The following is an 18,279-nucleotide window of genomic DNA, read 5'->3' as shown; positions in this document are numbered from 1 at the left end:
GCAAAACTAGTTCTGTTGTTTTAGACAATAAAGAATGAAAATAGTAAGTTTAGATACATTTAAGTTGGCTTCTTTTGTTTAAGCCTTGTTGGTAAAGGGCCTTCATGAGTCTTGTCTGAAAGTCTCTGTTGCATATTAATGTCTTGTTAATACAATTGGTTAGTTGGCTCACTTGCATTGCTGACAATGAGTTGTGAAGGTGACGTCGGACGGGAATTTGCTTTTGTGATATATTAAAAGAATTTATGCACAGTGGTGACTCATCTTGATCTTGGGCTTTGAAATGCTCGGATGACAGGCTCGGTGTATGTACTATTTTAATCACCGACGGCTTAAACTGTTTCCTTTCCTTGTTCGGCCCGGCACTCCTTTTTTGGGTGCACTCTGAATAACCAACTGGCACATTTGAACGATGCTCTGAGTTAGTGAACGGTCAGAGTAAAGCCGTGCACGCTTGGACCAATGTTCAGAACACACCCACGATTAGGAAACGCAGATGTTAAGTCCAAGCTCTGTTGTTCTTTGTCATTGTATCTTTAAAATAAATTTCCCTCCAAATTTGACCTACACTCAGCGCTTTCTTCGTTATTATGCATTTGTTAGTCCTACACATACTCTGGAGCGACATGCAGTACAAGAAAATGTATATACTACATGAAAATCTTGGGGCCTGCTCTCAAACAGCATTTTTTGATTTTGTGTTAACCAGTCTTGCATTTCTTTCTGGATTGCTGTCTTTTATAAAGTAAGATCTGGAAATATGCCATGTGTAATGTAGTGCAAATTGTGTCTCCTTGACATTTCTTGCATTACAAATTAAATTTATCCATGAACCCTTGCCACATGCGCTTCTGCATAAGAAACACAACATTAAAAGGAAATGGAGATGAAGGTGGTCGTTTGATGAATTTGTCTTGACCTTTCCAAGGTTCAGTTTGAGAAATATCTAATATCCTTCACCCTTAATATATGTGTCCACATGCACAACATAGCCTCTTGACTGTTATTAAGGACTTAGATTTGGAAGTCTGGACAAATGAGCTGTAGGTTAAGATGTTCCCAATGTACAGTTGAACAACTGTAACTGCAAATTGTGTTGTACAATTTCAGATGATCACGGCGGCACTGAGTCTGTATGTTTTAGTTGATGTGAGCGTTCATCTAGTGATGGCGAGAAAGGGCGGAAATGGGAGGGAAACATGATCCCTACTTTCTCAATCAGGCTGAGTGGGTGTCAGCAGCAGGCTGTTAATACTGTGGCCTGATGGGAAACGTGCCAGGAAGCTCACGAAAGGGGATTGAGACAGAGAGTAGAACCTGAATTCGATGCAGAGAAGTGGAGGAGGGGTGTTGGATTGTAGATGATTCTTTGGGGGGGGGGGGGTGCATAGGGGAGGGGAGAGCAGAAGAAACAGTAGATCGATGACCACCAAGGGACAATCAAGGTCTGAAGAACCCCCAGAATTATTCACAACACACATACACACACTTACAAACAAATATTTATTTCCAACTGCAGTATTTGTCTTCAAGGCAGATTGCTCTTTGTCCTGTGTCACCTTCATCATTCCTCATTTTTTTATCCCCCAAGATTGTCTTGCTCTCTCTTTTACAAACAGTTACACTGCACACATGGCTAAACACACATCAAACCATTTCACTTCTCATCATATGAAATGATGATTAAAATATACAACACATTTTGAAGTTTTTTTTTTTAATGAAACACAAACACACTCAGACACTAATCTCCAACATAAAATGAGTTTGGGACTTCGCTGGCATATGCGATAAAAACAATACCCTGTTGACCACCCCCGGAGGTCACATCCATTGAGGCAAAAATACTTAAAACCCCACTCGTAAAAGTTAAGAGAAATTTGTGGATTAAAGATCAAATGTTTTCAACAAACAGAACGAGTACTGTATTTTCCGGACTATAAGCCGCTACTTTTTGCACAAGCTTTGAGCCCTGCGGCTTGTAGTCCGATGCGGCGTATCTATCGACTTTTCGTGATCTTTTTGATGTCTAATACACTTAAACACTCGTTAGTAAAACGGTTGTGAACCGCTGTTGTGCAGCACCGCTTTGCTTGACGGAGGGATATGTGACCAGACATGGTCACTGGGAAAAATTGTTGATGGCATGTCCGTCCGCCAGGCAAATAGTGCCACACAATTGACACGTACAAGAGACGGAACGAGATCAAAGCGAACATTATTGGAGAAAGGAAGCATTGATACACAAACCCTTATTATGGGTGACAACGGAAATGCATATGATGGCACTTTTAAATCAAAGGCAGTTGATTTGGTTCTTAACGAACAAAATGGAGCTTCTGCGTGTACTGTAGATGTTTCCTCTGGCCACTAGAGGGCACTGGGCTATTGTTGATGGCATCTTGTTGCGTCACCCTTTTCAGTATTTCTATCCCCAGTCATTTCTTCTCCAGAGCTTTACGTTTAGCTCATATCACATTGCCAACTTTACCCCTGTCAGCGGCCCCATTTTATTATTGGTTGTGTGTTGCTAGTGTTCCCTGCACATTAAGTTTATTGTGGTCGTCACAGAGATTTATACATGTTTGTATGTTTGCAGAGCTCCTTCATCGCTGTCAATAAACATTATGTTAATAAAAGGTATGCGTCCCTAAAAGAACCATCTCTTTCCTGACAATCTCTTTGTGTAGATTGTCTCACAAATGGTAATTTGTATATTGTCTCACAAATGGTAATTAGTAAAGATTAAAACACCTGCGCCTTATAGTCCGGTGCGGTTTATATATGAAAAAAAAAAAAAAAAAAAAAAAAAAAAAAAGATTTTCCCCTAATTTTTGCTGGTGCGTCTTATAATCAGGTGCGGCTTATAGTCCAGAAATAACGGTACATTCTTTGCAATCAAAACTCTGCAGATTACCATGACCTGAATGACTGAGAATCTACACAGATGTACTAATCTATACAGTGAATTGGAGTGAAGAAAAATTTTGAATTGAGACACGCACTCTCAGCAGTCACATTCAGAACGATCTGATTTAATTTCCATGATTAGGAGTGAGCAGGAAAGCAGAGTGGGGTTCTTAATGACATCAAGATGGAATTTAGTATGTAGAGGGATTATATTAGAGGCATTTCTCTCACCAAACACGCTCCCCCCACCCCCCATTACTGGCAAACATCATCGTCAGAAGTCATCTTCATCTCAGTCCAGCAGAATGTGGACCATTAGCAAACGGAAATGATTAAAATGAACAGGAGGCTGATGTCCTGCTTACTTTGAATGAGTTAATTTGAATTGATATCATATGGAGCCACTAATATGCAGGCGCAGTGTTGCTAGTATCCCCAAATTACCATATTCCGCAGTAATTGTATACTGGTGGAGTAGACGCAAAAGCTGTAATGCAAAAAAACAAAGGCAAATGTATCCATATTTGTCTCTAAGATAGCATGCTATAAAAACTACTCCGTTGTTTACTCATACACCCCAGGCAATACTTTTATTTTTTAATTCCTGCTTGGATTCCATTTCACCGTTATACACGTATTGAATTACAAGCTGTTGTGTGTTCTTCATTCAGTACATTTCTTTATTCTAAAGTCACAAGGCTGAGATTGAGTAGTGTCGTTGCAAGACTTTTTTTGGAAGGAGATAATTGAGTGAGGATAGAATAGAATGTTTTTGCAAGTAATCCTTGCTCATCCACAGCCATCTCTCAAGAACAGTTGGTGGCAGCTGAGGAACTGGCGGCATCTATCCTGATGAATCGTGAAAGTAGGACTGTAACTAGGCTGAGGTGTATATCATCCAAAACTGAATGCACTTGATGCTTATGTCTCTCTCACCTGAAATCCGAATTGTGTGAAAAGTGAGTGCTCCGTAGTAAGCATGCTACACTAGCTTGTGCCTGATGCAAAATAGATATCATATAATCAATGCGATTGCTTCTCTTATCAGTTATTCCTAATTGCTACCGTTATGGGAGGGTTCAATTGAGGACACAACAGGCTCAGTATGAAAATAACAAGCTGCTTTACTTTTTACGTATATGCTTTCTTTACCTTGACTGTATGTCTCATGAAATGTTAACGATTGTAGCATTGTTTTAAATAAACATACAAGATCTTTAGTTTTGTAAGTAAGTTTTAAGTGAATTACGCTTTTTTTGTTTATTTTTCTCTGCAGTGCCTGGTCCACCTATTTTGTCAGTGACACAGGAGTCTGAAACATCTGCTCTGGTACGTTGGGATCCACCAGACCTGAAAGATGGCATGGACCTGCAAGGTTACAGGCTCCAGTTTGGTCGTAAAGATGTATCACCTTTGGCCACACTCGAGTTTTCTCGCCAAGAGCGGCAGTACTCCTTGGGCAACATTCACCGGGGTGCCACCTACCTATTTAAACTCGCCGCCAAAAGCAGAGGGGGCTTTGGGGAGGAAGCTGGTGTGGAACTCAGTGTACCAGAGAATACACCAGGAGGATATCCACAAATGAATGAAGGTTCCAACGTGACATGTTGCTCAGTGCAGCTGTCCTGGTTACCACCAGTGCTGGCAGAGAGGAACGGTGTAATCACAGAGTACACTTTGGCCTATAAGGAAGCTGAATCCGGAGGAGCACCACGGGAGCTCCACTTGCCCCCCAACCCGTCCACCTACGTGCTCAACAGCCTCAAACCAAACTCGGCATACGATGTGAAAATTCGTGCGCACACCATTGTAGGTCCTGGGCCCTACAGCCCACCTATCCAGTATCGGACTGTGGGCTATGATCCAACAGGTAGGCCTTGCCTGTTTCTCCCCCAACCCAATTACCAGGCGGTTGGGAGTTTTTGCAAGAACACAAAAAACTACCACACCCCTTTCTATCCACCTGCACTCTTCCTCAAGAAAGCTAATAGTGATATTAAGATGCTTGCTGTTGGATACTCACTTCACTAACTCAAAGAAGGTAAAACCAGAGTCAGTAAGTCATAGTCAGTCCTTGAGAAAGAAGGGAGAGCAACCTTAAAATCTAAGGTAAGTGCTGTATGGTCAGACACTCCTTAAGTCGTCTTTGCAGCCCCTTTCCAGGCACACTCACACTAATGCCATCTTACACCACCAGTTTTGAACGAAGGTATGGCTTTCAGGCAAACCCAGTCACAAATGAGTTTTTGGACCTTTTGATAAGGACAGAAAACTGGTCTTGGTTCCTTGTTTTGGGTTTGAGGTTGTTTTAAGATACTGCGCCCTTTCTAACCCTCTTTGTTTTGTTTTCTTCTGTAATTCTTCTACCCACTTTCCCTGCCCCTTTACGGGACACCTTGTGGCATGGTATCCCCCAATTGCACTGCAAAGGCATGCTGTGTTTTGAGTCTGTCTCTCTGTTCACTTGGCAGCATGTCAGTAGTGCCAACCCTAAATCAGTGGAGGTAGAGGAATACTGGGGTCTTGCTTATCATCGTCAACATTGATTTAATTGATAAGACAGTGTTGAGGTCGGTTGGCACTATGATGATAGCTAGCCAGTGGGCGCACCTTTGTGCTCCATGGGTTTGTCTTCCATGAGTCTTCCGTGCTCTGTGTCTTAACCAATGGCATTGCCCTTCTCACAGTCTGTAACAGCTCACCGATTCTCACTCTCCAAACCAGAGGAACGTTGCAGGGGAACAACTATTTTCTCTTATTGCTTTAACCGGAGGTTTTCACTTGTACTGGTGCTATGTTCAATCCACTTATTATACCTTTTTCCACCGTTTCCCCCACCAAACAGATGTTCCAAAGAATTTTACCATCAAGTGGGCAACCAAGACCACAGTGGCCCTTGCATGGAAGTTTTCTGAAAGCAGGTCCGCATACAAATGCACGGTACGTTTGATGAAGTTACTTTCTAGAAATTGGCCTCCCGCAAACTACCTAAAAAGTGGAATTCTTGAATTTGTGTCAAATTCTGAACCCTGCGTTTGAATTCTAGATCGAATACAACCGTCAAAAGATGGACGTCGATGCCAGAAAGCTCCGGGTCTTCATTACTGGCCTGAGGCACAATACCACCTATGAGTTCAGAGTGACCTGCCAAGAAAGCATGGATGGTGGACCAAAGCACCGTGTTGTGGCCAAGACTGCCCCCCTCATTCTGGTCAAGAAACCAAAACTGGACATCTACGCGGAGCCTGACAATATTCTCACCATGTCCTTCCCACCAGTTGATGCCAAGGATGTTAAGTGAGTCTAACTTGCTGTAATGTATGATCTAGCCTTGAATGTAGAGTCATGTAGCTACAACCATGCAGAATACGTAACACATCCCTCGCTATAAGCGGTAATCGTGATGAAAATGGTAAAACGGAAAATTGTCATTTTCCAACAAAATGTTTTTTACAGTATTGCAACCTTAATTGTTTTTTAATTATAAAAATGCCTTTTTAAAAAAACATTTGCAAGTATGAACTGCTTAAAAAAAGATGAGCGATTGAATATGTTTTTTAGGTTCAAAATCGTAATTAATTTTGTGGATTTAAATTGTTTCGATTTCAAAATAGTTTTCTAAGTTCCCAACTTTCAAAATTGGATGGATAACGTTGCTGTTATCTGAAATGACTGGAATAAAATAATTCTGGTCTGGTCTTTTATTTTACTGTATGTCTCACCAACATTCATAGGTTTAAAAGAAAATAATTTTGTTTTTTCCGAATGTGTTGTATTTTCTTAAGGAATTTTTATGTGGTTGTGGTACCACTGAAGAGAACCACAGGTACTGTGAAAAATCTAAAGACTCCTGATGAGATGGACATGGAAGAGGTAATGTGTTGAAAAGGGGGTTAGAGGTTTGGGTTAACTAACCCTAACTTACCATCAATCTACTTTAGTTCTCATTGTGTAAAACACACAAAATATAACGCAAAACCCTTTGCATCAATCAGCTGTTGCGGGAGGTGACCCCCAAGCGCCGTTCACGTCGTCAGTTGGCCCAGTTGGACCAGTGGAAGCCTTACATCATTGCCTGCTTCCGGCAGCTTCCCTCCAGCTTCACCGTGGGCTCCGACCATCGGCAGAGCAGTTGTGAAAACAAGGCTCTAGAACCTGGCCAGGAGTATGTCTTCTTCCTCATGGCAGAGCTTAATGCTACTGCCGGGGTGAGTTTTCTCCTTTAAAAGCAGTCAGCAGGAATATTTCAATTTGAGTGTGTTGAGATCAGATTATTTATATTCAACCCTTTTTGTAATTAAAAATAGCGATGATAATAACTGTGTTTTTCGGCTCAGAAAATGTTTGCAACCAGTCCTTACACTGACACAGTGTTAACTCCTGAACAAGTCGACGACCCACAGCCAATAGAGACTGGCGGTGATGGGCTAATTTGGGTGGTGGGCCCAGTGCTGGCCGTGGTCTTCATCATCTGTATTGTCATCGCTATCCTCCTGTATAAAAAGTGAGTTGGCCGTTTTATTTTTGGTTTGAAGGTGGTGAATGTTACCATTTAAAGAAAATCTAACCAAGTTCGACTTCAAGTAAAAATATGTCAAGGGCAGTTTATAATTCACTCATTTTGGACAGTTGAAAGTCTATGCATGCTTCCCTTCCTTCCCAACAGTGTTTTAGGAATACAAACAGAGGCTCTGATGCTAGTCATTCACAAGCGAATCTAATCAAACGTTTTAGGAACTTGGGGGCTTTTTTTTCTTCCTCAGCAAAGCACAATGGCAGTCTTTTCAGTATTTGATGTTGAACCAGTAACTTGCTTTTTTATTGGAGAATCTACTACTAGAATGTACATGACGAATGAAGAGCTTATTTTATATTAATGCCTGCATGCTACTCCAAGCCCCGACGGCATGGTTGCACGCAAATGTAAAAAGTATGTCTTGTTAATCCTGAGAAGTGAGGGGGTCAGAGAAAGGAGAAAAGATGAGATTCTTTGAGATGTCAAAGGGTATATTACAAACATGAACCATGCATTGAAAAACCCTTACTTTGGGCCACAATCATACAAGAACAAAATAGGGGACCCAACTCCATTCTTAATTTCTAGCACCTATTTACAATAGTTTTTTTACAAACAAAAACCTGTATAGAATATTTTTCCCATTATTTATAAATAGGTTATTAAATTATAAGAGTCTTGTAAACCTTCAATAACCTATTCTAGAGTAATGCCAAGTTCATGCCATAGTTTTTCTGTTTTAGTACTGTGGGAATGTCTTATTAACTATATAAACACGATACCACACACGAGTAATGGTACCATTATTATAAAGATATACCAATGTATAGATTATTCCAAAACTATCTCCATAATTAAGGTCCGGTATTGTTTCAGAGATGTGTCCAAAGACTTCTGTCCACACAGAATTACCCATTATTACTTAGCTTATTTTAACTGCATATATCAGATGATTTGACGCTGTATCCTTCAGTGTGTCAGAGCTCAAACTGAGCATTGTGAAAAATGCAGGCCAGAAATCTGCATTAACTTAAGAGGGCTGCTATGAACTTTCCAACTAGATGCTACTACTGTCAGATGATCCCTGTCTGACCTTGCCTCACCTCCACCTTGGTGGTTAGGGAGAGTAACATCTCTCCTTGAATCTCTGTGTTTTTTTTCTCTGGTCTCTTTCTCTCCCCCTCATTCTCCTGTCTCCCTGCTCTTCCAATCGCTCCCTGGTGAATAGTGTTTTCCGTCTCTGCCCTTGGCTCTGACTTTACCCTCCTCTGTCTGCAGCCACATTCTGATCACACACACTCTCACACACCCATAGAAATCTCCTGCAAATGCTAATGAGCTTTATCTTGCAATTTTTGCGGGCCCAGCAGTGACCCTTGTGAATCTCAAACTGCTCTCCATTGATTTATCTCTCTTGTTGGCTCTCCCCTTCCCTCTTTTCCTTGTGTGTTTTCACCAACTTTATGTATTTATTTGACTCCTATCGCCTTCTCTGGAAACAGCAAACCTGACAGGTAAGGTTCGACTGAATTCTATCACGTTTGACAGTGGAAAGGCAATGTAGACGATCTCAGCAGAAAAGATATCTTTAATTAAAAATTGAAACATCACCCTTGTGTGTTGGATGTAAAATCGAACTGTCATTCTTAGTTTTGTGGACAAAATACGAGTGAAAGTGTATTTTAAATGTGTCATGCAAACAAAATCCTTGGTTGGAATTGGGGCAGGACACGATTAGCGAGGTTGCTTCATCCCGTTTCCCATATTGGCAAGTTCTGTGTTTGTTCAGTGCACACAGTGAAAACTGTGATGAATTGTGACTATGTACGTATGCCAAAATAAACAAATCAATCAAATCAAATTAATTATTGTGGCTGTAGGAGACTCACAAATGTGCACATAATTTCCTCCTCAGCTCTTGATTTGCTTTCACGCAAGTTTTCAAGTATTTTTATTTTTTTAAAGCTCATTAGTGGGCTTAGAAACGGGTTTTGCAATGCAGAGCTTTAATTCCCCCCCCCCCCCTCCGTGTTTTTCTTACAATCCAGTCGCAAGAGAAAAGAGTCAGAACCACGTACAAAATGTCTGCTGAACAACGTCGACATCACGCCTCATCATCCCACCGACCCTGTGGAAATGAGACGAATCAACTTCCAAACACCAGGTATGGAAACTCCACACAACTCAAATCTGAGCAATTTTCTTTTTTTTTGTCAAGATTTGTTTGATACAGCTTTTATATTGAATCTTGTTTCACTGTCCATTTGCGGAAACAATATAATTAACTACGAAGCACGTACCGTAATTTTCGGACTATAAGTCGCGTTTTTTTTTCATAGTTTGGGTGGGGGGCGACTTATACTCAGGAGCGATTTATATACATATATATGGGGTTTTTTCACTATTTTGGGCATTTTATGGCTGGTGCGACTTATACTCCGGTGCGACTTATAGTCCGAAAATTACGGTACTAGTTACAATGTTTTAACAAAACGGTAAAATTTGAGTTCTAGTATATTGATAAGAACATACATTGCTGTCCATAGAACTACTATGTAACAAATATCTAGTTTGGGAGATCATTTAGTCAAGCAGTATCTTTCAAATACTGTGCTTATCACGAATGAGTACTCATCAACTGATTTGTGTTATGAATAATTTATCATTTAATATGCTACAAAATTCTATTAATCACAGATTTGTCAATGTGCACTTGCTAAACAAATTGGTTTTTTTAATCATTCAATGTTGCTATAATGCAAAAATGAGAGCAGAAGTACACAGTCTGCTAATCTAAAAAAATGATCAGGTTCGAAAGAGATCAATTACAGGTGAGTCTAATCATGATCTCAATTCTGAAAGTTTTTCCCTCTGAGAAATGGATGAATAGCTTACTTTTCAAAGGTGGTGTGCTCATTTAGGTGGAGCACTCTAAATAAATAAACAAATCAAGCTCGATCTTTGCCGTTACCTTTAGCTAAGTCTTGTGGGGATATATTTGAAAGTTTATGTTGCATCATTCATCTTGCCTTTACTTTGCCGATGCTCAGTAGCCTCCTCTCAACGACTGTGTTCTCTCACTTCTGGCAGCTCATTTGGCAGAAGACATTTTGAGAGACTCGTACTTGAATTTGAAACGCATTTTCGTCGCGCAGCCAGCCAAGTCGAGGGCTGTTTACAGGATTTAAATAGACACTCCTTACAGTCCTTCACTCTGCTTCTGCTTTTGACTCCTTTTTTTACTTCATGGTCAGTCCTCTCCATCAAAAGATTCACATTTCAAACTGCAGCTTCTCTCTCCAGTGTCCTCGGGGTCACGTACATGCAGTGCATACTGCCTTGTGTGCTTTTGTGTGGGAGTTGGGCATAAAAAGAGACTTAAGAAAATAGTATTAACCGCCCAACCATGGAGTTCATTATACTACCCCATATTTATCTTGATCAGTATTCACAGCCTCTTTCAAATGAGTGGCTGTGTAATGACAAGGGTCCATTAATGGTCACTTGCTGAGGTCATCTGACATCCTGCATTGTCTTATGTACACATAAAATTGACTAATATATGCAGACAGTTCTCTCTAAATACACCACATTTTTATCGCTGCACCCCGGGAATTACATTTAAATGGACGCTTTAGACCAATTAAGTGAGACGCTGAGCATTTGTGAACATCACCATCAGCTAAAAGCAACTATTGTTGAAATGAGCACGCTCCCGGTGCTCTTATGCTCAGCCTGACTCCATTCAGTTGAGGTTATGCTTTATTAGCAATTGTGCTGCTTCAGTACTAAAATGATATTTGATTGTTTTTTTCCCATGAGCAATGCTTCATTAATGTATTTGAAAGAGAGGTTGTGTGTGTGTGTGTCATGTGATAGCCTCACACATTGACATCGCAATACTACTAAAGGCGCAGAGTGGCTCATTTTTTTTCATTATCTTCTGTGGTTTCCGGGGTTTAATTGGAAAATGGGGACAAAGTAATGAAGCAGCACAACTCGGTGAATATCCACATTCTATGTCCCATCACGTCGCCTTTTGCTTGGAACGCCGACTTGTTGTTTAGCCTTCAACTCCAACCTTCTGCCATTTTTTATCTCTTTTACCCTCATGGTATCATCTATCTCGACATATAGCCCTAGTTTTCAATGAAAATGAAGTGCTCATCATAGTAATTGTAATTCACTTCAGGTAACCAAGTACTCATCCTAGTAATTGTAATTCACTTAGGGTAACCATCCTTCCAATTGCATCCTTCTCTGGTCGGAGGTACACTCCTCACCACAGTTAGTTACAATATTTAGTTAGCAACATTACACCAAAACTACAAGGCAATTAAGGTCAAAAGATCAATCTTACATTGATTAGAATCATTATTCCGTATTTGATGTAAACCAACAGCAAAAAGAGGCATTCCTTGCACGCTTAGCAACTTGGGGTGAAAAGGTGAACAGCTACTGCTACCCTGAATGGACAAACTTAGTTGCACAACGTGTGTGTTGCAAATGTACTCAAATGTGAAAATATTAATACATAAACTATACATAAGTACACAATACTGATACATATTGATCGTTGAGATGCCAATCGTCTACTTCCCTACCAAAAGTGGTTGGAGAGGACTTCTCATGCGGAACAGAGAATACTTTGAACTTTCATCAAAGTCCTTAGGTACTGACTCCCGACAGCTTTGGCTCCAGAACTGACAGCCAAAACAAAAATATCGATACCACTCCACAGCTTTACTCCTGATGTCTCCAAAAGAAAAACTTCTTAGAATCCATTTTCACCAATAAAAACATTTTTTGTTCCTCTGTCCACCCATTTCAATTAGATTGGGATTCATGAAAGAGATAACAAATCAATTTTTCACCACTTTATAATCTTTCATCTTGGTCTTGTGGACTTGTTTTTTTCTGCTTTCTGTTTTTTCCAACCCAACCAAAGAGGTTTTGTTTTCGTCACACTTTTCACCTTGGCTTGTGTGCAACATCCTGGCTTCAAGTTAGGGTAAAATTTCGTATAATGGGTAGGTATACTTGATCCCACTGATCGCATTCAATTTTGATGGAAATCCACACATTATAAAGTCATTGACAAACAACTATAATATTATGGGTCATTAACTGTAATGTCAAGGTTTCATCCATACCGTATTTGTATTGGAATTGGAAAGGTCATATTGATGAACATTTAATATGTTCGCATTTCATTATATAACATGCAAGATTATGTTTAACAATGACATTAGGTCATATAATCAGTGTGATCAGTGATCCAGAATTAGTATTAATTCTGAATTAGTATCAAATCTGAATGAAACAATAAATTGTATAAAATCCTTGTTAGTAGCAATTTACTAATTTTTGGGTCATTTTTTAGCAAAGATATGCAAAAATTCGTACTAAATGAGTTCTACAACTATATAGATTATGAACTAGCTCCAAAGACTTATTCAGGCCATCCTTGTATACTATATAAAAAACAAACAACAAAAAACTGTTGTTCATTGTCTCCAATCATTTGTCGGCTTTCCGTAACCATTTTCTTACATTACCGACTTTGTGAAACATTTTCCCATGTTTGCTGTTCTTTCAGATTCTGGTCTAAACAGTCCTCAGAGTGCAGCTGAAATTGAATATGAAAGTTAGTCTTTATGCTCTTAGTATTTGCATACCAGCTTTTGTTTTTGAGCACTGCTTGTCTCCATTTACAAATGAATTGCATTTTTTTTCACATGATGCAACATAATATCGGCACTAATTTTTTATGTTGGTTTCTATGGGTGTACTGAGTCGCTTCAGTAAATCACAGTATTCACTTGGCTGTCAGCTATGCATTAATCCCACGTGCATAAATAACCACTGAGATCACGTCTGTTGATGGAGGGATACGTTTTCAAGTCAAGTCGCGGTTATCTTCATCTCCTCCACCTTCCTGTGGCTATCCTTGCTCTTTTACCACTACTGCACCATTTCCATTTGAAATGTAGTGACTATTTTCTGTGCCCAAAGATAAGCAACAGAATTAAACTAGTGGAAAACAGTTGCTTGAAATTTGATTAGTCTCTCTACTCACTGAAAGATCATCTGAGAGAGAGAGCGGGGAGAAAAATGCTCCTGGATTTCCTCTAACCCCTGCCTTCCTCCTCCTTTTATTTCTTTAGCTTAGCTTCTTCCTTTTTTAAATGGAAATTGGCATCGTCAAAGGAAGGAGCCTATCAAAAAGATCTATTATATATCTCAGATGCGTCAAGAGTCAGATCGAGAGATTGGAAATACAAAATTAGACGGCGAAATTTGTTGTCTATGCTCATTGATCATGTTTATAGTTGTGCTGGGAAAGATCTGTAGGTGTGTAGGGAAAATGTGTAAAAGGATGCTAAGCGCAAAGGAGGGAAAGAAAGGAAGAGTGGACTGGAATAACAGTTTGTCCTTGAGTAACTTTACTTGAGTGCAAATTACAACAAAGCATCTTTTGTTAAATCAACATTCCAATCCAGCGTGATGTGTATAAATGACAGCGAGGGAACAAATAGACTCTTTTCTGTAGAACAAATGCATTTTTGAAGGATGCAGTGAGAGCTCAAGTAATCGTTTGAGATGTGAGCTCCATCAATGCGAGTGTGGTAAGTTCTGCTGACAAAGTGCAAAGATAGATGATGATGATAAAGAGTGTAGGGCCATCTGTCTCTTCCTGCAGCAATGTGGTTCGTTTTGGCTGTGTGATGTTTTTATTGAACTGTTGCGAGCACTTATGCATGCAGACGGTAATGTGGGCTGCCCCAAAGTAAAATCAATTGATATAGTGTGTCTGCAAAGCTGTACACATTCACAAATGCATGTGGACAACCATCCAGGCATTTCCACACATGCACACATAAAACACACAAACATTCTTTGATCTCTACTGGAAAGATCCATTTCCTGTTCTCTGCAGGAGAAATGTGGGCCCCTTATTTGCATACACATTCCCTGCTTTCTAGCGTAGCATCTTACACCTTTCCCTCTGAATTTCAAGCAACTAAACTGACAAGCACATTTAATTTGCAATTTAAGTTTTTCCTGTCATCCTGTGGCAGAGATGATAAATAACTAATTTCCAAGAGGTGCATCTGCACCCTGCATGCATATTAAGGCATTCACTCGCTGAGTAAATATAAATGAATGAACAGATCAATACACCGAATCCTTGATTTGAGTTTTTCTTTTGTCCGACAGGGTATTTGTATTATTTCAATGTGTGATCCACTGAAAATGAGCATGTTTCTATTCCCAACCTTGTCCAATCTGTTAATTCAGCGTGTTCACTCGTTTTCAGGAGAGCGTCATGGCATTCCATGTCATCTCCATTTGTCTCACAATCTTGTTGTAATCTTCAAAAATCTTCATGTAGTGGATGCTGCTGCATTGTTCTGTGTATAAAATGAATTGATGCCCCTAAGATAGCACTGAGAGTTGTGCAACTGAATCAAACGATACAGTTGACCCTCTTCTGACAAAGCATTGTCAGTGAGAGGAAATTAAATATAGTTTATCTGATCATTCTAATTTGCATGGCCAGTTAGACCTTAGGGTTCTTTAAAAATCTTCTTTTTTTTCCATTGAGCATATTTTAACATTCATTTGGCATTTGAGCTTGGTGTGAAAAAAAAAGCCACCTAATAATAAAATAGTAAAAATTGCCATGCCGCATGTGGGGACAGAGTCACAATGTCTGGTCTGTACTCTATTACAGTGCTTCAGTGTCTGTCCCTGCATGACTTAGTAAAGATGGTCCACAGCAGGACAGTAAATTAGTTTCCTGCTACGGACTGGTGTCACTAATAAGTACTGTCAGTACTGACGCTATTTTTGCAACAGCTACCCAATACACACATATGAGGGAGCCTGAAAAAACTAAATGTCCAACAGTTTAAAATAAAATAATTAAAATGATTATCATGTTTTTATTTTGGAGCCCTTGTTAGTTTTGAAAATAGCTTCTGTGCTTCTGCTGATCAATCAAGTATGCTCTCAACCATTGCCTTTTCATTTTGATTCAACATGTTACTTGTTGACAAATATTCTTTTTCAGTTAATGCATTCATTGGAAAAAGCAAAATTGACAGCGAGATGTCTAGTTTTTCCTTCCCGTTTCCTCTTTTTAAAGGAGTTTGCTATCCACAAGCTCAAATTCCAATAACACACCCAGTTAATACATTATTTTACTTTACACCGTGTTGTGCACAAGCTTCCCCATCACTAAAACCCAACATTCAACAATTTTATGTATGCAAAGACCTCACTCGTAAAGTGAAGTGTATATAATTGTCCTAATATGTCATAACTTTTTTTCCTGCTATTGTTTCCTCCTTTGTTTTGGCAAGCAGGTATGATGAATCACCCTCCCATTCCTATCTCTGAACTGCCTGAGCACACAGAGCTTCTCAAAGCCAACGACAACCTGAAGCTCTCCCAAGAATACGAGGTGGGTGGACAGAAATTTTCTCAGCCTTCAGATTTTGTAGGACACGAGTCCATTTTATTCACTAGACTAATGGCGGTGGTGTTTTTTATCCCTGTCACGGAAGGTGCAAACATTTAAGATTGTTTTGATGATTAATTACTTGTTGGTTAATTTTTGCATGTGAGTGTATGTATGTATGTATCTGTGTTTGTGTGTTTGTGGTGGTGTGGGTGTGTGTATATACATATGAGGGCAATGATTAACTTGAATACTTGAATCTTGGGGGTTTTCCTTAAATTTGAGAATTTGTTAGAGCCACCATATCAGAAACAAACTCTGGCAGGCATGCACATGCTTTGTGTTGTACTCAACTGAAGTGTGGTGTTGTGAATTTAAGTATTGGGAGGGGGAGCGGCTAACTGAGCTATCTTGAGTTCTGCGATCGTTCGGGTTGTAAATGGCACCGGAGTTGATTAGAAATCAGGAGCGCTGAATCAGCTCTCGTTTGCATACAAGCAATATCTCCCGCTCGCTGTCCCTAAATCACGGTGGCTGTCGGCTCACGAGGCTGAGGTGGAAAGAGGGTACACAAGCATGGATTGCCATCATCATGCCTGCTGGAAGATGTTGGATGTTTTGGCGATAATGACTTCTCATAGCATTGCAGCATTTCCGCAGTATCTATTATTTATAAATCTACAGCTGAGCCGTGCAGTAAAGGGACAAGCTTGTTTCGCTCACGGAGGCGAGAGACGTGATGCCAAGTCTAATTATTTGGCTTAAAGAGTGAATTCAACCACCCAATCTTCTTCTCCCAATATATCTTTTACTCACTCGCCCTCCCTGTGCCCTTTCAAACAACCCCATCAGCCCTCAGGAAAAATAAATGACCAAATTAAATAGAGAAGTGTAATTTTAATTTTGTTATTTTCGTGATGAATGGCCACTCGTCCATGCGACCATGCTTGCCAAGCGCCGCTCTACAGGCGTTGACTGATTGGTTTTCAGCCAGGCAGGAAGTGGAGGGAGAAAGAAAAATGGAGGAAAGAGGCAAGAGAGGGAGATGCGGCAGAGGCTTAGATAGTGAGGATTTGCTGAGCCCAGAGAGCAGCAATAATAAAGAAAAGGTGCCCATAATTTATCCTAACGTTACTATACATAGTTCGTACTATTTATGCTGCCAAATTCTGCCAACCGCTTTGTCAATGGTGATGCTCTCATTTAGTGTCTCACACCAAATTTTGCTTCCTTCAGTTTCAATTTGACCACAGGAACCTAGAATGTTCCCTCCACTCCTTGCAACAAAGTCTTTAAACCCATTTTGGCTCCATTGCTTTAAGACATTTCCAATTTTAATATTCCCTGAGCCCCACTTGAAATCCCCAATCTAACTAAATTTAACAATATCTTCTAGAGCCACGTTTGACCATTTAATATGAAGCGTGAGAGTAGTGCACCCTTCAATATTTTGACTGCTCACTTTAGGAGTATTTTGTCCGAATGATGTCAAAGACCAACAGATATAATAGACCTTGTGTGACATGCTGCTTCAGGCGACGTGTGGAGAGACAAACCGTCGGCCTCTTCCTTCCTTCCTCAAGCTGTCACATTTGATTGTACACTAAAGACCACACGCAGCCAGTGACAGCTTTCTTCACTCACATTAAATTGCATAATATCAACAATGCATTTCATTCTTTTTAGGCATATGTTCCATACAATTTTCTGAAGCTTTTCCTAGTTGCACATGGTTTATAATCTTTAGATTGTTGTGACAGATTACATTTTCCCAAAAGCATTAAAGGATTAAGTTTTATAATAAGAAATGTCATTCTTAAACTTTTCTTTGAGTTCTTCTGTTTGTGCTCTTTTGTCTTTGTCCCCCATCAGTCCATTGATCCAGGCCAGCAGTTCACTTGGGAACACTCCAACCTGGAGGTGAACAAGCCAAAAAATCGTTACGCCAATGTCATTGCCTACGACCACTCCCGTGTCATCCTGGTTCCCATTGAGGGTAAGGCTCACCTATCCTCTCATTTTGCTCACTCAGACACTTGTTTTCAACATTTTGAAGCTGAACTGTTGCAGTATGAGTTTAAGGACTTGTTTCTGTTTCACTGGGCTCACATTTACAGGATTAAAGTTGTCAATTCAAGAGGACATTGGTCCGGCAATCAGTTTGATCTCAATGATTCAGGATTTTTTTTTTTGTACCAGCCTATTTGTCAGATCATCCTCCACTTTTGTCTTGACGCTGCTCAGACACAGCGCTGGAGCTAGAAAATTCTTCTTTTGTTTCCTAAATCGTTCGGGACGTTGTCAGGGGTAGTCACTCTTCACTTCTGACATTGTTTCGGGCTTGGAACACTCAAACAACTCCTGATTCCTCTCAATGATGACAAAA

The 18,279-nt window shown here is 40.0% G+C and overlaps 1 protein-coding gene across 14 annotated transcripts in view; it reads left to right on the top strand.

Moving 5' to 3' along the window:
• The window catches only part of ptprsa (protein tyrosine phosphatase receptor type Sa), a 164,105-nt gene that overhangs the window by 125,537 nt on the left and 20,289 nt on the right, over positions 1 to 18,279 (top strand). For 8 of the 14 annotated variants that reach the window (XM_037249894.1, XM_037249898.1, XM_037249892.1 and 5 more), the window contains 11 exons: positions 4,187 to 4,780; positions 5,756 to 5,850; positions 5,957 to 6,207; positions 6,696 to 6,783; positions 6,906 to 7,118; positions 7,248 to 7,414; positions 8,929 to 8,940; positions 9,475 to 9,590; positions 13,026 to 13,073; positions 15,799 to 15,896; positions 17,766 to 17,889. In XM_037249894.1, coding sequence (XP_037105789.1) covers positions 4,187 to 4,780; positions 5,756 to 5,850; positions 5,957 to 6,207; positions 6,696 to 6,783; positions 6,906 to 7,118; positions 7,248 to 7,414; positions 8,929 to 8,940; positions 9,475 to 9,590; positions 13,026 to 13,073; positions 15,799 to 15,896; positions 17,766 to 17,889 — 1,806 coding nt within the window. The remainder of the gene's footprint in view (positions 1 to 4,186; positions 4,781 to 5,755; positions 5,851 to 5,956; positions 6,208 to 6,695; positions 6,784 to 6,905; positions 7,119 to 7,247; positions 7,415 to 8,928; positions 8,941 to 9,474; positions 9,591 to 13,025; positions 13,074 to 15,798; positions 15,897 to 17,765; positions 17,890 to 18,279) is intronic. The other 6 variants (XM_037249905.1, XM_037249906.1, XM_037249896.1 and 3 more) reach the window with 5 other exon arrangements.

Source organism: Syngnathus acus, chromosome 4 (assembly GCF_901709675.1).
Source record: "Syngnathus acus chromosome 4, fSynAcu1.2, whole genome shotgun sequence".
Taxonomy (NCBI): domain Eukaryota; kingdom Metazoa; phylum Chordata; class Actinopteri; order Syngnathiformes; family Syngnathidae; genus Syngnathus; species Syngnathus acus.
Note: the sequence above shows the minus strand (reverse complement) of the source record. Positions and strands in the feature narration are given on the sequence as shown.